Source organism: Poecile atricapillus, chromosome 3, assembly GCF_030490865.1.
Source record: "Poecile atricapillus isolate bPoeAtr1 chromosome 3, bPoeAtr1.hap1, whole genome shotgun sequence".
Classification (NCBI taxonomy): Eukaryota; Metazoa; Chordata; class Aves; order Passeriformes; family Paridae; genus Poecile; species Poecile atricapillus.
In genome coordinates, this window is record NC_081251.1 from 1,209,788 (window position 1) to 1,228,562 (window position 18,775).

The window sequence follows — 18,775 nt, forward strand, 5'->3', positions numbered from 1 at the left end:
GCTGTGTCTGCTTTCTGGGTTGAACATCACTGGCTGAGGTCCCTCTTTGGGTCTGAATCCAACCCATCCCTGCCCCATCCAGGGATTTGCTTTATTTCTAAGCTGGTTGAATTTGGGGGTCTGATATGGCCAAATATATTTGGCAGTTTTGAGCTAGCTGCCTCAGGGACACCAGCCCAGGCCTGAGGCCATCCCCCCTTGCTGCACTGGGTCCTCTCCTCTGCACCCAGCTGTGGCACTGGGTCCCCCCCACTCACACCAAGAGCTGCATTGGGACATTCCCCACTCAGCCCAGGAGGTGACATCATGGCCAGGGTCACCTCCACTCCCAGTCTGGCTCCAGGAGCCACACAAATCCCCTCCCAGCCCAGGTGTCCCCAGTCCTTGGCACTCAGCCGTTGCAGCACACGCACACACGGCCCAGCTCTGGCTCCTGTCACTGGCTCTGGGTCAGCTTGGCCAGGGCCGGGCTTGGCAGAATTTGGGCCTCTTCCCCTTTTGTCCTGCTTGTTCCCAGCTGAGCAGCTCCAGAGCAGAGACCCTCGCTGGGATCAACCTTCTCAGCCCTCCATGTGTGTGACAGGCCAGCCCTGGTTCCCAGCGCTGCCTCCCTTGGCACCTGCCACTGACAGTGTTTTGCCAGGCAGCAGGGTCAGCACAAAAGAAACAGGCACCAACTTAAGGAAGAGGTGTCATTTATTGTAGTGCAAAACATGCCAAGAATCACAAAAGGATGAGCTCAGCAAGGTACATCATCATTACTACAAAAGATTTCATACAGTGAGATGACACACATTACATCTCCAGTTACCCCAAGATTTTCCATCCTCCAGTGTAGGTTTTTCAAGAAAGGCAGACACCCTGGTTCAGAAGTCAGCACGGTGGCCCCCCCTTGGCCACTCAGACCATTCTACCCACAAGACATCAATGTGATGGATGGCGAAGCAATGGCGTTTATTGCAGGGGAATTTAACATTTTATAACCTAGGGTCATTGTGTTACTCCCATCTGCTTACGTCACACCTAGGTGCTATTGGCTAATTGCAGAAGACTTTACTGTCCTAACAGAGAGGGGTTTTTGCTAACTTTCCGTTACATCCCGAAATCTTCCGCATCGCTATGCCCTAGACTACAGCACTCCAGCTCCACACATCAACTGGGAAGCCCCTGTCACAGTGAAGGAATGGAGAGCCCCTCTTGGTAACTGGACGAGATCATACTGTTAATGATGCTCTGTTAATGAGCAGATACATTTATCATATGGCTAATAATGCTTCCCTAATGAGAGCATACACATCACTTTTGGTGGAAAGGTTCACCCACTGGGCAACTCTGGCTCAGGGCCTAACATTCAGGCCTAAGGCAGGGCCCGTTGTTCAGGCCTTAGGAATTCACCCAGTGCCACCCCCTGTCCCCTGCCTGTCTCCAGTCACCCCCAGCTGTGGCTGCCCTGAACACAAAGGGGACACAGAGCAGGGAGGTCCAAATCAACTCCTTTATTAGCAGAGCCTGCAGGGCATGAGGCTGAAGCAGCCCTTCAGCCAGCTCTCCAGCAGGGCTTGGCCCTCGCATTGCCAGCGGGGCTGCAGCACCTGCACAGCAAAAGCCTCCACGCCTGCCTGGGCCAGAGCCAGCTGGTGCCACCTTCTCCAGAGCACGGCTCCAGTGCCACCAGCCTGCCTGGACAGCACCAGCACTGCCCCCAGGGCTGCTGTGGAAGCTGCTGGCAGGCAGGATTGTCCACATGGGGCATTCCCAAGGCTTTTGTTCAGCAGTGAGGCCAAGGGCAGGAGCAGCTCCTTGCAGGCCTGAGGGCTGGAGGGAAGGGCAGCAGCCCCAGGCACCTGAGCAGGAGCAGCTGCCCTGGACAGAGACACAGCACCTCTGAGACTGGGAGTGAAAGCACTGCCTGAGCCCCAGGGCCATCGTGTCCCTGCTTTCCTGAGCCCAGAAGCACAACAGCTCCTGCTGGGAGAAGGGCCTCAGTTGATCCAGGAGGCTGCAGTGAGGGAGGGAAGGATGACGCCCAAAAGCCAAGCAGCCCAGCTTGCAGCCAGTGTGGAGCTGCCCTCAGGTCCTGCAGCCCTTTCTCTGAGCAGGACACCTCCTTGCTGCAGGAAAACTGCCTTGGGGGCACTGTCTCTTCCTGTCTCACAGCACCTGATCCAAGGGGTGCTCTGAGTGCTGCCTCTGCCCTTGCCCTGGCCCTCAAGCTCAGGCTTGGCCACGAGGCCGATCGCTGCAAGGAGGGGCTTTGGTTTGGCTCTAGGACAAAGCAGAGGGAAATGTTTATGGCAAGAAGGCAAGAGGATTCTGGCTTTCTCATCAAGCAAGGGAGTTCCTGAGTGACAGCCACAGTAAAACACCTTATTTCACCAAACTTGGGAGCAGTTGGATACCATTCTCTTCATTGGGCTTGAGAACATCATCATTGTAACTGAATTTGTGGAGAGCCTGCTACAAAGTTCTCCAAAACTGCAAAGCCCTTGTGTTTCTTCCTTCCCATGGATGCGGCCTAACGCCTGTCCAGCTCGGCCAGTGCTTCCTGCTTGGTAATTCTCTGCCATGCCTCAGGGATTTTTCCTACAGTCTGAAATTTTCTCTTGAACAAAGCTTCCAGCTGTGTCCTGAAATGAGACAAACACCATTTCCAGTACGCCTGCATGGATGAATCAGGAAGAATGTTCCAATTGGAATAAGGAGGTCCTGCATTACGATATAATTGGTAACGAATCCATCGGCCATCATCTAATTTGAATTCACAGTCACTTGCAACCATGCTGGAACAAATATCAATGGTAAGTCTGCGTTTAAATAAATCAAACACAGAAAATACCGGTATAAACAATGTGGCTCCCACTAAAGCTCGTGGGCGATGGAAGACCGCTTGATGGTCTCCATCATGTCCCTGCATGGTGTTTGTGCAGACAGCCTTACAAAAGGGACACTGCTCCCAGCACCCCGAAAACTGCTCCACCAGGATGGTGTGAGGCTGTGTTGCAAATGAGCTCATATCAGCACCAGCAAATTCCTTCCTGAGCCTGTCCCTCAGGTCATCCAGAGCTTCTGCCATGGCACTGCTCAGGAACTCAGTGTCTGTGACCTCTTGGTGCTCAATGCCCTTCAGGTCACTTCTGGGCAAGTTGATCACTTCTGTCAGTTCCCTGCAAAATTCATCCAGCCAAAGAGAGACTTTGTCCTCTCTGTCTTTTCTGTCTTTGACAATTTGGGTTGATAAAGAAACAGCTGACAGGATGTTTCCATACAGATGATTGAGGGAGGAACCTAAAAACTTCTCCAGTCTCCCACTCTTACCTAAACAGTAATTCTTAACTCGTGTTTCAATGTATTTCTCAAAAAATTCTTTTGGGAAAAAAATGTATTCTATGAAATACTCAAAATTTTCTTGTTCTGCCAGGTATCTCAGGATGCAAATTTCCAGATCAGCTCTGTTGCCCCTGAAATCTGGGAATTTGTCCTGCATGTCCTCAGCGATGGCTTTAGACGTCCTCTCATAGACCGCCCAGCGAAGAGCTGCTTCAATCTTGTCGCAAAGGAAAACAGCAAAAGTTGTGATTGATGTGGCTCCTTGGCAGGAAATCTGGAAACACTGGAAGAACTCTTCTCTCTTGCTCCTCAGGTACACAACTGGGTCATTTGCCTTTTGGAATGCTTTGTGCATGGCTTTAAACTTTTCCGCTGCCATTTTGCACAGATACAGAGACAAAGCTATGCTGTACTCTCTGTTAAAAGTACATTTGGCATGGCTGGGGACAGAGTTCACACCTTTCTGTATTTCATTGAGTATTTCATGGATAAAATTTCGACTGTAATCCCGTTTCTCCTGTTCCTTCTTATCAATGTTTGCCTTCACACACGCTATGATGTTGTCTGTGATGTGCTGAAAGTTGATAGCATCATCACTGGAAATGCTCCTGGGATTTGAGGTAAAGCGAAAATGCTCTTTTTTCATGACATGTTTCTCTAAGTTGAAAGAAAATCCACTGCTTTTGGGAAATGATGTGATCCGTGCATGGAAACCTGGCTCCTTAAAGTGCTCTAGAAGGACTTCTTCAATGTCTGCATCGATATTCACCTGTTCCTGAGGACGAGCAGCACTGGAGACTTCGGCAATCCACTTGTTCCAGACAAGAGTGAAGTTGTCCCTCAGTTCTCTCTCACTCAGGCTCTTCCCTTTCAGAGTCACAGCCAGCTCCCTACTCCTTCTCAGGAGCTCATCTTCATATTCCAACTTCCTTGCATCCAGTTTCCTCTGCTCCTTCTGTAGCTCTATAAGACTCTCACATTTCTTCTTCATTTCACGGAGAAGAGTCTCTTTTAGTTCTTTCAGCTTCAGCTCTGTGCCTGATTTCCACTGGACCAATGTCTCATGGTCTTTGTCTTCCCTGAAATACTTCTCCACTTCTTTCTCAATGCCATCACTTGTCTCTTGCACCAGCTCTTCAAGGTGTTTTCTGGTGACATTCTGCAAGTCCCCATTCCGAATTCGGTTGTCCAGTCTCATCTGTAAGTCTAAGATGTGACTCCTCAGCTTCCAGGTCCACCGACTAAAGGCACTTTCCAGTTTCCTGTACACAGCAATCTCCAGGGAATTCTTGAAGCTGAAAACAAAGTTTTCATTCAGCAAAGCATTCCAGAGGTCACCAATACGATCTTTCAGGCTCGAGAGCCTCAAAATGCTGCGCTGCGACTGCTTCTTGGCAGCCTGGAGGATTTTGCTCTTTAGTTGCTGGACGTTCTGGCTGTAGGTGGGGTTGGGTGGTGCCATTGGGGGGTTTCCTTCCCACAGGTGAGCAACGTAGTGAATGTGGGTGTTCACATCAAAGCCAATGACATCGCTGAAGGAGGAGATGTCACAGAATTCCTGCTGAGCAGCTATCACGGTCATTTCATCCAGCTTTTCTTGCAAACGCCTTTGGCCTTCCATGTTCTGCTCCTTGGCAGTTGCTTCTCCCACATTTTGGTGGACAAAGAGGCAGCTGGGCGAAAGATTGACTTTCTTCATCCTCAGGAAAGCCTGCACAGCAATCTGGAGAACATCTTGCATTTCTGATGGGTTCTCTCCAAACACGTTGATCACAGTCATGTTGCCAACACCAATGACAAAGGTGGCCAGCTCATTGTCATGGTTCAGGGACTGTTTATTGGCCATCTCAATAGCACGGAGCCCCTCGGTGTCAACCACCAGCACAAAATCGAAGCCCAAGTCTTGCTGCAGCTCCTTGCCCACTGGGATGAGCTGCATGAAGGCTCCGCGGGTGCATCTCCCCGCGCTGACACTGAACTGCAGACCAAACATGGCATTCAGCAGGGTGGACTTGCCTGTGCTCTGGATGCCCAGCACGGAGAGCACAAACACTCGTTTGTCCCCCAGCCTCTCCATTAAGCTGTCAAAGATGGCTCCCACCCAGCGCAAGGGCAGGTAAGAAGCATCCCCATCCATCAGCTCCACAGGGCGACCCAAAACCATCAGTTCTGCTGCAATTTCCGGCAGTTTGGCAAAATTGCAATTATTTGTCTCCATTAATTGCAGAGCTTCATAAATCTGCCCTACCTCTCTCAGAAGGTGCTCCAGGCCGATGGATGAATTGTTGATTTCACCAGAGAGAGCATCCAAGTAACTCAGGAACTCAGCATTCACACTGGGATTTTTCTTGTATTTCTTTTTTGTTGAGATTTCAGTCCATAACTCATGATAGTCTCTTTTCAGTTCTTCAAGGCGACCACAGGACAGCTCATCCATGAAGACCTTCATCCACTGCAGGAAATATTTCTTGGTATCTGCTGGCTGACCCTTGAGAAAGCCAAGGAATGACTTCATCAGTGGGTTGAGGGGGAAAGCTTGCTCAAGTTGCTTTCTTCTTAGTGCTTTCTTCTCATTTTCAATTTGGCTGCGATGATGCTCAATGCTCTTGTTCCCCTTCTCCTTCAAGCGAGTGAGTTCTTTGTCCTTTTTGCACCACTGGTACCACAGTTTTCCTTGAAGCGGCAGCAGCTGGGATTTGATCTCCGACAGCTTCTCTTTCTTCAGAAGCTCCACCAGCTCCTTTGCCTTTGCTTTGGCTGCCACACACCCGGGTTGATCTGCATCCACTATGAATCCGTGCTGGCGAGCTTTGTCCGCACAGGCGTCCAGGCTGAAATGTGTATTAGACACTGCCAGGAGATTCCCAATTGTTTTGCTCAGCTGGATCACCAGTTCTGCTTCGTTTCTGTTCCTGGTCCCTATTGTCATGATTTTGCCTGATTTGCCCTCTACAACGTTCTCTTTTTCTGTGAGAAGACAAACCAAAGGACTTTGTGACTGCCACAGGTCCTGCAGAAGCTTTTTCTCTCTGTGGTCCATGTGCTCCGAATCAGACACCAGAGCCACGTTGACAGCAGATATCTCCTGCAGGAACTTCAGCTGTGCTTTGTGCTTCCTGGCATCTCCATGCAGGTTGCAGAAAGCCACGCAGCGCTCAAAGGTGTCATCGGGGCTTCCACGGGGGCAGTACCAGGCAATCTCCACCACCCCTTCCATCAGCAAACGCTCCCTGGTGCTGCCTCTGCAGTGGCGGTGGAAAAAAGTGTCGTGTTTGCGTTTGCTCAGCAGAGCGTTCAGGAGCTGAGACTTGGAAGAGGAGGCCGAGCTGCCAATGCGGATGAAGGACACGATGGGTGTCTGTGTCTGAAAGATGAGTTTGTTGTTGTAACTCTTTGTTTGGGCCTGCTCTCCTGACTTCTCAACCTCTTTCCAGCTCCTTTGGATTTGGCTGAGGGCGTAGAGCGGGAACTCAATGTGTGAAGTGCATGGGTTGGGCACCAGCAGAGGCAGCGCCAGTTGGCAGAAGGCCAGCTTGGTTGCAAGGGTCTGTCTCAGGAAGTCATCAGCACAGTGGAAAATGGCCATCTGCAGGTCCATGGGGTGCACATGGCTGTCCCTGCTTGCACGTGCAGGGGCTGTTCCCATCAGATTATCAAGAAACTTTTCAAAGGAATCTGATTCTTGGTGCTCTTGCTTTCTGATTTGTGGTTCAGGTGCGAGGCCTGGGTTGATCTCATCCCAGCAAGTCAGGTACCTCACCTTTTGGTAATCCACGGTTAACAGCTTTTGCAGGAAGTAACCTGGCAGCTCCGTGTCCTGGCTGGGCTGGCTGTCCTGCAGACATGTCCTGCAGATGGTGTGGAAATCTCCCATACCCATTCTTCTTGGATAGTGACTTTCCAGTCCCAGGCGCTTGAGCAGATGGAGGAACTCCTGGTTTGCATCTGTGTCATTTGATTTGGGTTGGCTGCTGTCTGAGATGGATTGAGAGTGACTGGGAGGATCAGGTGCTGGAAAAGTGTCTTCCAGGTCTCTGAGTATGTTCTGCATCCTCTCTTCATCCCCGTTGTCATCCAAGCACCCACTGATCAAGGAATGCAAGTCCTGTTCCAGCCTCTCCCAGTCTTCATTGTGCTTTTGGAGCAGATTCTTTATCCGTGTGGACCACAAACCTTTCATGCGATCTTCCATGAAAATTAAACGCTCCCTCTTCTGCTCAGGGGACAGCCCTTGACTTTCTGGTGTCACAGTCAGACCCTTCAGCAGAAGAGAGGCCTCAGCTCTGTCAGCATCCTGCTCCTTCAGGTTCACGTACTCCTCATGTGCCACTTCCATTTCTTTGGCCATGTACTCAATTTCTGGGTGTCCAAGGAGGTGCTGAAAAGTGCTGCTTTCCACCTGGTACCCTGTGCTGCTCACAATCAAGAGCACCAACAGTTCCATGTCCTTCTGAGCCTTTTCCTGGAGACACTGGAGTAAGGAATAAATGGCGAGGCTGCTGGTCTGGGTCGCTTCTCGCTTTGCTTCATGAATGGCGGAAGCAGAGCTTCCTGGTGCATAGGAGACAGCATGGATGTGCTCCTTCATTTGCTGCAGTGTTTTGATGAGGTCTTCAAGCTCAGAGACTTTGGGAGATTTGGGAAGTGGGTGCTCAGTCTGGAAGATCCATTGCATAATGAAGGAAGCCTCAGGGAAGTCCTTGACAGAGTAGATATGTGGAGTCAGGAGGCTTTTCAATATTACCTTGATAAATCTGGTGTTTTCTGGAGGTGACTCCTGGCAACTCCGCACGGTGTTCACCAGGAAGTCCTGCAGGGCTTTGTCTGACAGGCACACATTGATCCACACACTGGGGTTCCTGGTTTTTGCACTCAGATCATCTTTTAGCTCCATCAGCATGAGAAGCTTCCTTTCATCCGCCGGCATCTTCCAGGCCTTCAGAGTCCTCATGAAATCTCTGGCCTCTTGCACTGCACTGCCCAGATCCTCTCCAAAAATGCTGCCAATGCTCAGATTTGTCAGTGCTTTGTACGCAGCCCGGAGGGCTCTGCTCATCTGACCCACAGACTTAAAATCCTTGCTGTGATTGTACAGGATGACGTCCCACACTGGGATCAGCTCCAACCCACGGTCGATAACGCACCACGTTGTGTTATCAGACATGAGCCCCATTCTCCACTGAGGAAGAGAAGCTGTGTCTGGTGGGCCCCATGTGTTGACCACGTAGAGCTGAATTGCTGTATGGGAACCCTCTCCGGCTCTTCCCAGGACAGAAGCCTTTGAGCTGGATTTAGAAACATCCAGGGCCCCCGCAGCACTTGCCAGGAATCCACCCCAGCTGGCCCTGACAAAGCTGTTCAGAGCTTCAGACGTTTGTCGCTTCATCTCTTCCCTCTGCTCCTCTCGGAATCCCTCAGTAGACACCTTCCACCAGAATATCCCCCCAAAGTGGAGGGGACCCTGGTTTACATGGGACCCAAACCTGCTGAAGAACCTCTCACACATATTTAGCAGGGGGGTCTTGTCTTCCTGAGTGAAACTCAAAAGCTGCTCCATGTCTTGCAGCTCCCGCAGAGCCGCATTCGAGAGGCAAAGCTGATGCCTTTGGAAGTAGCAGGAGGCCAGAGGGAGGTACTGGTACCTGGTGCTGCAAAAGTAGCTCTGCTCAGAGCGGGACTGGTGGGTGTCTTGTGACTGCGAGGAGCTGCTGCCATCTACACCACCTCCCAGATTAATTTCCCAGAACTTGAATTTGGCAGAAACACTCATGCTGAACCCCAGCTGCTCCATGGACTTGGTGAAAGAGGATTCTGCTGCAGAGGAAGAGAAGTCCTTCTTCTCAAGGAACGATCCTTGCTCTGGATCAGCAAGCTGGAATCCCTCAGGAACCCTGAGGAGTTGATCTCGCTTTGCCAGCGCATCTCCAGGTCTGCTGGTTCTGTAGATGCCCTGCAGGGCCAGTCCCCCTGACGCCCGCCTCAGCACCTCTGTATCAGGGATGTTCTCTCTCCTGCCTGCTGACAACTCCTGCTGCTCCAGCTGCTTCTGGATGCTCTCCAGCATATCCGCCAAGGGTTCCTTTGGTGCTGGCCAGAACTCTTGGGGAATCTCCATGGCTTGCCACAGAGTCTCTGCTTTCTCCCTCACAGCATCCTGGCTGTGGCTGCAGCTGTTGAGCATTTCTGTCAGATCATTCAGGGCTTGTTTGGCCAATTCTTGTTTCTCCTTTCTCTTCTCCCAGGGCTCCTTCTGCACATCTTTACTGGTTGTTTTGTCATCTCTCATTTTCAGGAGTTTCTGGAGTGCCTTCTTCTCCCAGGGGTGCCTTACCTCACACTCCAGCTTGAGGTAGTCTTCGTATTCCAGATGTTGCAGGGCTTCTCTGCACTCAATTCCCAGGATCTGCGACACTTTGGGCAGCCAGTATCCAGCATCCAGCCCTTCATCCTGAAATGCCTTTGCCAGGAGCTGTGCCTTTGTATCCCCCTCCTGTGTGCCCTCCGGTGAAGCCATGGCTGTGGAGAAGAAAAGAGACTTTCCCTAAGGTGCAGGCAGAGGCCCCAGCCTCTGGCAGAGGCTCTGCAGCAGCTGTGGCCCTGGGGATTGCTCCCACCCGGCTGCTGGAGCCAGGCCGGGGATGGCACAAGAGCCAGGGTCCCCTTCCAAGCACACTGGATGTGCCTGTGGCTTTCCTGTGTGCAGGATCAACCCTGAAGCTCAGTCTTTATCCCAGACACACGGCAGACAGACAGACAGAGACACAAACAGACACAGAGAGACACACACACAGAACCAGACACACAACCACAAAGACACAAACACAAACATAGAGCCAAACACACAACACAGAGACACAGAGACAGAAGCACACAGAGAGACAGGTAGATACACAGAAACAGAGATACACAGAGACACTGCAGACATAGAGACCCAGTCACAGACAGACACACGCACACACAAACACCCTGGTACACCAAGACTCACTCTGCCACACAACCTGCCCTAGAAAAGCTGCTGCCTTCACCATTGCTCACATCCTCCCAGACGAACCCTTCACAACACAAGAGCGAGGAGCACTCCTGGCAGAGCCCCCCTGCCCATCCAACACCCCTGCCTGCATCCTGCACCCTCTGCCCAGTCCCACGCCTGCCCTGCTCGCTGTCTGGCCCAGCCTGCTGCTCCCAGCACCCGGAGGCAGCACTCACACGCTCCCCCCAGGGCACCCCACACTCCCCACACACATCCCCCCACGCCCGGCACGGCCACACGGGCTCTGAGCTGTGCTCCTGCTCCAGCTGCCAGCACAGGCCCTCCTCGCCCCACTCACGCCTCTTCCCAGGAGCTGCTTCCCTGCACACTCGGGACCCACCCCAGATCAGGGGGAAAATCCACCTTGTCCCTGCCCACAGCTGTGCCTGGGGTATCCTGGTGGCCCTTCAGGAGAGACTGGAGATTTTGGGAGCCAACTCAGACAGGTGCCCTCCACGATCTCTTGCTCGTTACCACAGAGGGTCTCGTCAGCCCAGCGCCCATGGGTGGCCATCACACCCACGGCCACCACAGGGCCACTGAACTTAAAATCTCTGGTGACAGGAGGAAAAGTGTCAGCAAACCTTCAACCCTGGCCTTGAGGGGAGCAGGCTCCAGGCTGCTCAGGGGTGAATTACAGAGGGCCCCTGGGAATTGGCTCTGGAAGGTGCTGGGGTCCTGTCTTGGGGATGGTTCTTACCCAGAGCCAGTTCAGTTTTGGTTTGTGTCTGGAGCTGTCACTGTAGCCCCCCGACTCAGGAATATGACGAAGGCTGAAGGGTGGCCCAGGGCTCTGGGTGGGGCTGGGGCCAGGGCCTGCTCTTCCTTTCAGCAGGGGTGATCAACACACGGGCCATGCGGCACAGTGGGTCTGTCCTGAGCTCCTGTTCCCCCCTATGGTTTTTTCCTTCTTCTCCCCTCTTGCTGTTTTCTTGCTTCAGCACCATGGCCAGGGCTTGCCAGCTTGCTTCTCTGCTCCTCTGCTGCTTGGGAGCCCAGAGCCGCTGCGAGCTGTGCTGAGAGCTGGGAGCACCCCCAGCCCCAGCAGGCCCGGCCTCAGGCCCGGCCATCGCCGGTGAGGCGCGCAAAGGAGCGATCCCCCGGCCAGCCCCCGCTGCTCCGGCTGTTGTGCCGCCCTTGGATTCGCCGGCCCGGGCCTGCAGCGGCACTGAGAGCGGCTGCTCCCCGCGGGCTGTGCAGGGGAAGCCAACTCTCCTCTCCGCGGCGCCCCAGCCGCCATTGGCAGCGGAGAGGCGGCCGAGCCCGCGCCACAGCGCCCCCTGCAGCCGCGGGGGAATCATCGCACCCGCCCGCCCCGGCCGGGAGCCAGCAGCGCCCCTGCCGGCCGTGCCTGGAACTGCAGCCCAGCGGCGCGGGCTCGGCAGGGACACAAGGCTGGCTTTGCCTTTCTGCTTTTGGTTGTTGCTGTTGTTTGCTGCCCTTGATGTACATAGATATACTCTAGGAAATTCCTATTGTTCCCTTTCCCCTAGGTTTGCATGAAACCCTTATAAATTCAAAGTTAAAATTATATGGAGAGCAGAGGGTCATATTCTCCATTCCAGGGTGGTCTCTGCCTTCTTTGGCAGACACCTGTCTTTTAGACCAGGTCTATCACTGCTGATCACTTTTCATTGACAAACCCTCAAATGACAAGGCAGTCATGAGTCACTGCTGCTACAGACTCAGGAGGGAAAGTCCAGCACCTCACCCTAAATTTCCTTTCACAGCACATTAACCCATGGACTTACTTAAGGAGAGGCAGTTAATTTGCGCTTTTTTGATTTCAGTAAAGCTTTCAATCCTGCTTCTCCCAGGACCCTGATGTGTCCCTTCCAGCTTGGGCCATTCCATCATTCCATGATTCTCACCCTAACTGACCTGGCCCTTTTACTGGACGCCTGTGTAAAGAGCAAAATGGGATGACATGATCTGTATACAAAGATGTTAACCCAGTTGAATGTTGTCACCATAAGGTGCCTCCTTTGTTAAATACCTTATGCCCAATGTTGTTGTCACAGCCTTCTTTGTTAAATGCCACCTTGTCTTGTCTTGCCTCTGCTGCTCCCGGCACCCCCTGATGGCAACCGATGACATCACCCAGTATGTAAATGAGCGAACTCCCATGGGGGTTTGTACCCAGGGGAAGTGGAATTAACATCTAAAGACCCCCAGAGCCATGGCTCAAACTGAACTTTAAACAACGAGAATGTTGAGCCACTTACAGATGTTCCAGGCCTCGCTGCCATAAATAAACCAACACTCTCTATGCATGGCTACCCTAGGTTTTCAATGAACCCCAGGACTCTTGTGAGGATAGAAGCCCCAGCTCTGCTGTGTGGCAAAGCTGAACACCTCCTCCTCTGTGTCATCCACCCGGAGCTGTGGTGGTGTGCGCAACCCCCCTCGGTCCCCAGCTAGAGCTGACCTCAATAAAGGCATTAAAAAGGAGCCGGTCTCCTTGCCTGTTCTTTTCACCTGCATTTCAACCTTTGGGGTTTTTGACACTGTCACGCAATCCTGAAAACTCTCCCACTCTCAGTTCACTTGGATACTGGATAGATTTATTCCTTGCAAAAAATTCTTCTCACCATTCAGCTTTTGTCCCACCAATGCCACAACTCCCTTACCAGCACAGGTATTGATCTCAGGGGCTTGGACTCAGGGATAGATCCAAGGGCCCCTGCAGCCTTCCAGAGCCTTCCGGGGCAGCTTTCCCTGGGGAGTTCCTGCCGATTTGGGCAATCTGTGCAAGGCCTGTGGGCTCTGATTCCCCCCACCCACCTCTCAGCAGATGCTCCCCTTGCTCCCAGCCTTGGCTTCCCAGCAGACACCGGCAGCCGAGGGCCCCAGCTCAGGGGACACAGCACAGCACAGCGGCAGGCCTGGGGCACACGGTGGGGTGTGGAGAAGGTGATGGGAACCCCTGGAGAACTCAGGAGGAATCAGGAAGGAAAGGCCTGAAATCCTAGAGGAGAAGAGCAGACAGTCAGGAGAAGGCAAGCCATGAGCACAGAGGATTCATTCCAAGGAGCACTGGAGGCCAACCCTTCTCCTCCACTGGACACTGCCCAGGCAGCAAAGACTCCTCAGGGCTCTTCTGGGGAAGTGAGCAGAGCAGGCTTTCACCTGGGACCTAGATCCATGCTCCCCCAGCAGAAGGAAGCTGGAGCAAAGCCCCTGAAGCTCAACAAGGCCAAGTGCAGGTGCTGCCCCTGGGTGCAGGCAATTCCAGGCACAGACACGAGCTGGGAAGAGAATGGATTGAGAGCAGCCCTGAGGAGAAGGACTGGTGGGCGCTGCTGGGTGAGAGGCTGTCCAGGGAACATCTGTGCTCTCAGGCAGCACACAAGCTGTGGAGGGGGCAGAGCCAGGGGAACAGCACTGACAGTGGGGCAGCACGGGCCCCGTCCCACCACTGCCCACATCACGCACCTGCTGCTGGGGGGAAGCTCAGGACCCCGGAGAGGGGGGAGAAGCAGCGCTGGGCTTGGGTCCCACCAAGCACTGAGCCCCCAGCAGCAGCTTGTGCACTCCCACCAGCAGGATGGGGACACAATGGGGAAGGCAGAAGCAGGAAAAGCCTCTGGCTTGAGATAAGGGAAGTTCAGCAGCAGAGGAAAGCTTGGCCTGCAGGCAAAGCACAGGAGAAACTTTTGACACCAATTGTTTGCTTTGGGCACATGTCCAGCTGCTCCCTGGGCAGCAGAGCCTCAGTGCAGGACAGTTGCTCAGGAAGGGAGCTGATGCCTCAGGGTCACTGCTGCAGCTCGTCCACTCGGGCCACTTGTCCCAGCCCTGTCCCCTCCCAGATTCTCTCCCAACAGAGCGCTGCCAGCGCTGGTTCAGTCTCAGGAGCCAGAGGCTGCCCTGGACAACAATAACTCCAGCCCTGAGCCCGCCCCCAGGCACCCTTGGCACTCCCTGCACGGTTTCCCATTGCTGCAGGAATAGGAAAAAGGCCCATGCGACTGTGTCCGTGCCCACAGAGAGGCACTGAGCACATTCCGGACATAACTCGGGATCGAGCTCCTCCTTGGAAGCAAAGGAGGGAAGCAGCAAGGCTGGCAGCAGGAGCGGCCATGGGAATGCGTGCAGGCGTTTCACAGCACAGCCCCCGAGAGTGTTTTCCCCAGCCGTGTCCCAGGGATAGAAAGGGGCTCTGGGAACAGCGCTCCCTTGGTGGGGCTGGCCCAGAGCCCAGAGCGCTCTGCGCGGTGACGCTCCGACTGGAAGAGAGGAGAATGCCACCCGCCCTGCATGGGGAGCAAAAGGAAGAACTGAGCCCCTGCGCTTGGGGACAGGGCAGGAGGAGCCGTGCCTGCCGCTCATCCCCACGGAGCTGCCCAGCGGCCGAAGGAGCGGCTCGGGGCCAGCACTGCCCCCGGCATCAGTGCCACGGCTCCTGCCATCCGGGGGGCGCAGCCATCCGGCCCCACCTCTGAGCCCGGCCCCCTCCCAGCTCAGCCCCGCAGCGCACACGGCTCCCCCGAGCCCCCCAAAGCGGCTGCAGCAGCGGCGGCTTCCTCCAGCCCCCGGAGGAGCGGACACCGCCCGCCCGCTGCCCTCCCAGCGCTCTTCCCCTGCCCTGCCATCTCCCCGGCCGTGCCAAAACACCGCAACAGGAGCCACGAGAGCAACAAGATCCCGCTCCCCGCTGCTCCCGGCCGCACAGCTCCTCCCCAGGGCCCTACCTTCTCTCCTCCCTCCGAGCCCCGCAGCTCCCGGGATGCGAGAAGCCGATCCCAGCCCCTCTTTAAGCAGCCCCGACTCTCCGATGGGTGCGGCTTCCTCTTCTAGAGGCAGAGGGGCAATTCCAGTAAATCAGGCTTCTGTCATCAGCCGACTATGAAAACGAAACAATTGTTTTGGAGTTCGATTATTTGAGTTCGAGCCCGATTTCCTCACCAGCCGTGGTTTGAGCTGCTTCTCAGAGAACTCTCAGCTCTTTGCACAGACCTTTTAACTGCTGTGCTGGTACCTGGAGGGCAGGTGAGGCTCTCAGCCTTTCCTGGGGCTGGTGTTCCATCAGGAAAAGGAGCAGGGGGAGCACAGCACCACTCTCAGGGATGAATTTATGCAGAAATTCATCCTCCATAACTTTCTGTCCCATTACATCATGTATCAGTTCAGCACAGCCCCTCCAGCCCCAGCTCTTTTGGAGGGAGCTGCTTCCTCTTTTCAGGGGGCAGTGGGGCAGCAGCTACCGCTTTCCTGTAGGTCCTGTTTTCCTGCAGCAGTGTCAAAGTGAAGCTGCTGCTGCCTGGTTTGTGCTGAAAATGTTTTTGGGTGAGAGGTGGAACTTGAGGATGTTTGAGGTCTTTTCCAACCTTAATGATTCTACGCTTGCATGAAAGGCAGCAGGAGCTGGGCAGAGCCTGGGGCTCCTGCCTGGAAACCACCAGCCCTGCTCCCCTTAGCCTGGATCATGCAATCCCAGAACTGGACACCCTGTGCCAGGGCCTGCCCACCCTCCTAGGGAACAATTCCTTCCCAATATCCCATCCAGCCCTGCCCTCTGGCTGTGGGAAGCCTTTCCCTGTGTCCTGTCCCTCCAGCCCTTGTTCCCAGTCCCTCTCCAGCTCTCCTGGAACCCCTTGAGGTCCTGGAAGGGGCTCTCAGGTTTCCCTGGGTCCTTCTCCAGGTGAACACCCCCAGCTCTGAGGAGAGGAGGGATGGGAGGAGATGCCTGTTGGTGCCATCCCATCAGCTCTGTGCTCTGAACAACCCAGGGACCCCAGAGACAACCTCCAAAGCTCTCAGCCCCCAAGCTTGTGCCGGCTGGGGAGATTCGCTGGGCTGGAGCAAGGCCAGGAGGAAGATGGGAAACAGGGACCAAGGAGAGGCGGCCCAGGAGTTCTGATTGGGTTTGAGTCCCTGGGCGTTTCTCCCTTGCTGTCTTCCTAGTAGTCCCTGACCCTGAACTCCATCCTAGTTCTGTCCCTCAAAACCCATCACCCTGCCTTTGTTTGAGGCTCTCTGTCTCTGAAGGAGTTTGTTCCCATGCAGAATAAATGATTTCATCAACAGAGGCTCGCCTCTTTCTTGTCCCGTGCTGGTTCTCAGTAACTGTAGCTTCCCTGGACACGATCCTGCAGTTGCGGACTGCGACAGGTTGCTGGGGACGCGCTGCCGCGGTTTCCCTTGGCAGGCAGCTGCCTCTATCTTTACGAGGGCGGCGCGGGGCTGACTGAGGGCTGATTCCGAGAGCTGCCGCTGCCAACGGGGCTGGTGCTGCTGCGCCCCGGGGAGAGCCAGCGAGGCTGTGCCAGCATCATCGGGCAGCCCCTGGCTGCGCTCTGCAGCCAGCAGGGTGCTGTGACGGGGGCTGCCCTGCCCAGCTGATATGCAGAAGGAAAACTTTCTGTAGCCCACAAAGTAAGTTATAAGAGCTGGTAGGTATTTATTCAGCACTGAGGTACATGGTAAATTTCTCCTCCAAAACCATGCACCCCCTCAGAGACTTGCACATCTCTTTTTATTCTCTACAAACAAGGACTACACAATGCGCCGAATACGTATTCATCTCCTGACCCCGCGTGTCCCTGCTTCGTATGAAAATTAGCTGCGCGCCTCTTCGTGGCTGCACACTGCTCCTTGTTGGTCACTCTGGTGGTCATCTGGGGGTCTTGGGGGCTGAAGTAAGCAATTTTCATCTCATTTGAACTTTTCACCTTGTCTCCTTACGCATGCTCCTTTTTTGTCCTCTGGCACTCTTCCAGAATTTGACACCGTTTTTCCTGGCTTAGAACCCCCTTATCCTGCGGTCTCTTTGTCCTGTTTGTACACCCTAGCCCTTTTTCTTACCTTGTAGTCTTGCTCTCACCCTGTTTTTGTGAGAACAGAAAATGTTTTAGGCATTTCACACGGTTAATGTCAGCCCACCCTTTTTAGTCAAAGCATTTCTTGATGCTTGATTCTTGTTAATTTCTCCGTTTCACAGCTTTGTGGCTGTTCAGTGCACTTTGCTTATTTGGTATGAAAGAGTGTGAGTGAGGCTGTGCACTTTGCTTATTTGGCATGGAGGAGGTGGCTCGGGAGCAAACATGCCATCTGCCCTTTTTTGTTAGAGTGTGGGAGAACAGCAGCAGCGCTTCTGCTCGTGCTGCCTGCAGCTCCCTGCAGGGGTGGCAGAGCAAGCCCTGTGTCCCCCTGCCAAGGGACGGCCGCAGTCTGGCCGGGTCCCAGGGCAGTGCCAGGTTTCCCCTGAATGCGTGGCAGGAGCAGCTGCTAAGTGAGGAGAGAGAAACACCTGTAAAAAAGTGTCCTGGTTTAGGGCAGAAGGTACAGATGGATACAGATTTGGTGGCGTGGCCTCCAGAGAGTGCAGAAGGAATTTTGCCAAGTCGCTGCTGCACGAGGAGCGCTGGAACAAAAACAGCGTGAGCCTCTGTGAGGCAGAGTCAGAGCTGCACAAGTGGCACGTAAGAGTGGCTTGGAGTGACCAACTAACACAACAGAACAAAAGCAGGTGACCCAACTCAGAGAGAAGAAAAGTTATGAAAATGAGTATAAAACTGCATGAAGGGAAGCATTGAAAAGAACAAGACAAGCGGGAGAGAAGCAGCAAGCAGGGACGTTGCTTCAGCAGATAGAAGAACTGAAATTGCAGAAGACAAGAGCAACAAAAACTGAAAAAGGAACAAGAAAATTTACAAAACCAGCAATGGGAGCTGGAGACAGAGTAGCTCTATTATTCAGTTCTATCTATTTACTTGCTGGTGAAACATATATATTGTGTTTATGAATTGCAGCTCTTAATTTTGATTAATATCCCATAAGTGTAAAGGTTAATATTCCATAGGCATAGGTATTAAGGTTAATATTCCATAGGCATATATGGCACGTAAAGGTGTTACGTGCAGTTGTAGGTTGGCGACAGAAATCATGACTCAAGTTCTCTCTTGATCATCAGACAAACAGCGTGTTTTATTGTACAGAAGCTCCTTATATAATCCGTTCTAAACTCCCAGGTCTACACAATTCATTGGCCAAGGTTTTAGCACTGCCCAGCTCCCTGACCAGTGCTGTGTCTGCTTTCTGGGTTGAACATCACTGGCTGAGGTCCCTGCTTGGGTCTGAATCCAATCCATCCCTGCCCCATCCAGGGATTTGCTTTATTTCTAAGCTGGTTGAATTTGGGGGTCTGATATGGCCAAATATATTTGGCAGTTTTGAGCTAGCTGCCTCAGGGACACCAGCCCAGGCCTGAGGCCATCCCCCCTTGCTGCACTGAGTCTTCTCCTCTGCACCCAGTTGTGGCACTGGGTCCCCCCCACTCACACCAAGAGCTGCACTGGGACATTCCCCACTCAGCCCAGGAAATGACACCATGGCCAGGGTCACCTCCACTCCCAGTCTAGCTCCAGGAGCCACACAAATCCCCTCCCAGCCCAGGTGTCCCCAGTCCTTGGCACT

At 53.6% G+C, this 18,775-nt stretch overlaps 1 protein-coding gene across 2 annotated transcripts; it reads right to left on the reverse strand.

Moving 5' to 3' along the window:
* Positions 1 to 1,273: 1,273 nt before the first annotated feature.
* Positions 1,274 to 13,820, reverse strand: LOC131577418 (interferon-induced very large GTPase 1-like). 2 transcript variants are annotated; one of them, XM_058835280.1, is made up of 4 exons: positions 13,793 to 13,819; positions 13,142 to 13,325; positions 2,837 to 9,843; positions 1,274 to 2,627 (listed from the first exon to the last, which is right to left on the reverse strand). In XM_058835280.1, the coding sequence occupies exons 3-4, from the start codon at positions 9,839 to 9,841 to the stop codon at positions 2,571 to 2,573; spliced, it is 7,062 nt and encodes a 2,353-aa protein (XP_058691263.1). In that variant the 5' UTR covers positions 9,842 to 9,843; positions 13,142 to 13,325; positions 13,793 to 13,819; the 3' UTR covers positions 1,274 to 2,570. The 2 variants fall into 2 exon arrangements, with proteins under 2 accessions (XP_058691263.1, XP_058691262.1); XM_058835279.1 differs by having other exon boundaries at positions 1,274 to 9,843; positions 13,793 to 13,820.
* Positions 13,821 to 18,775: the final 4,955 nt, after the last annotated feature.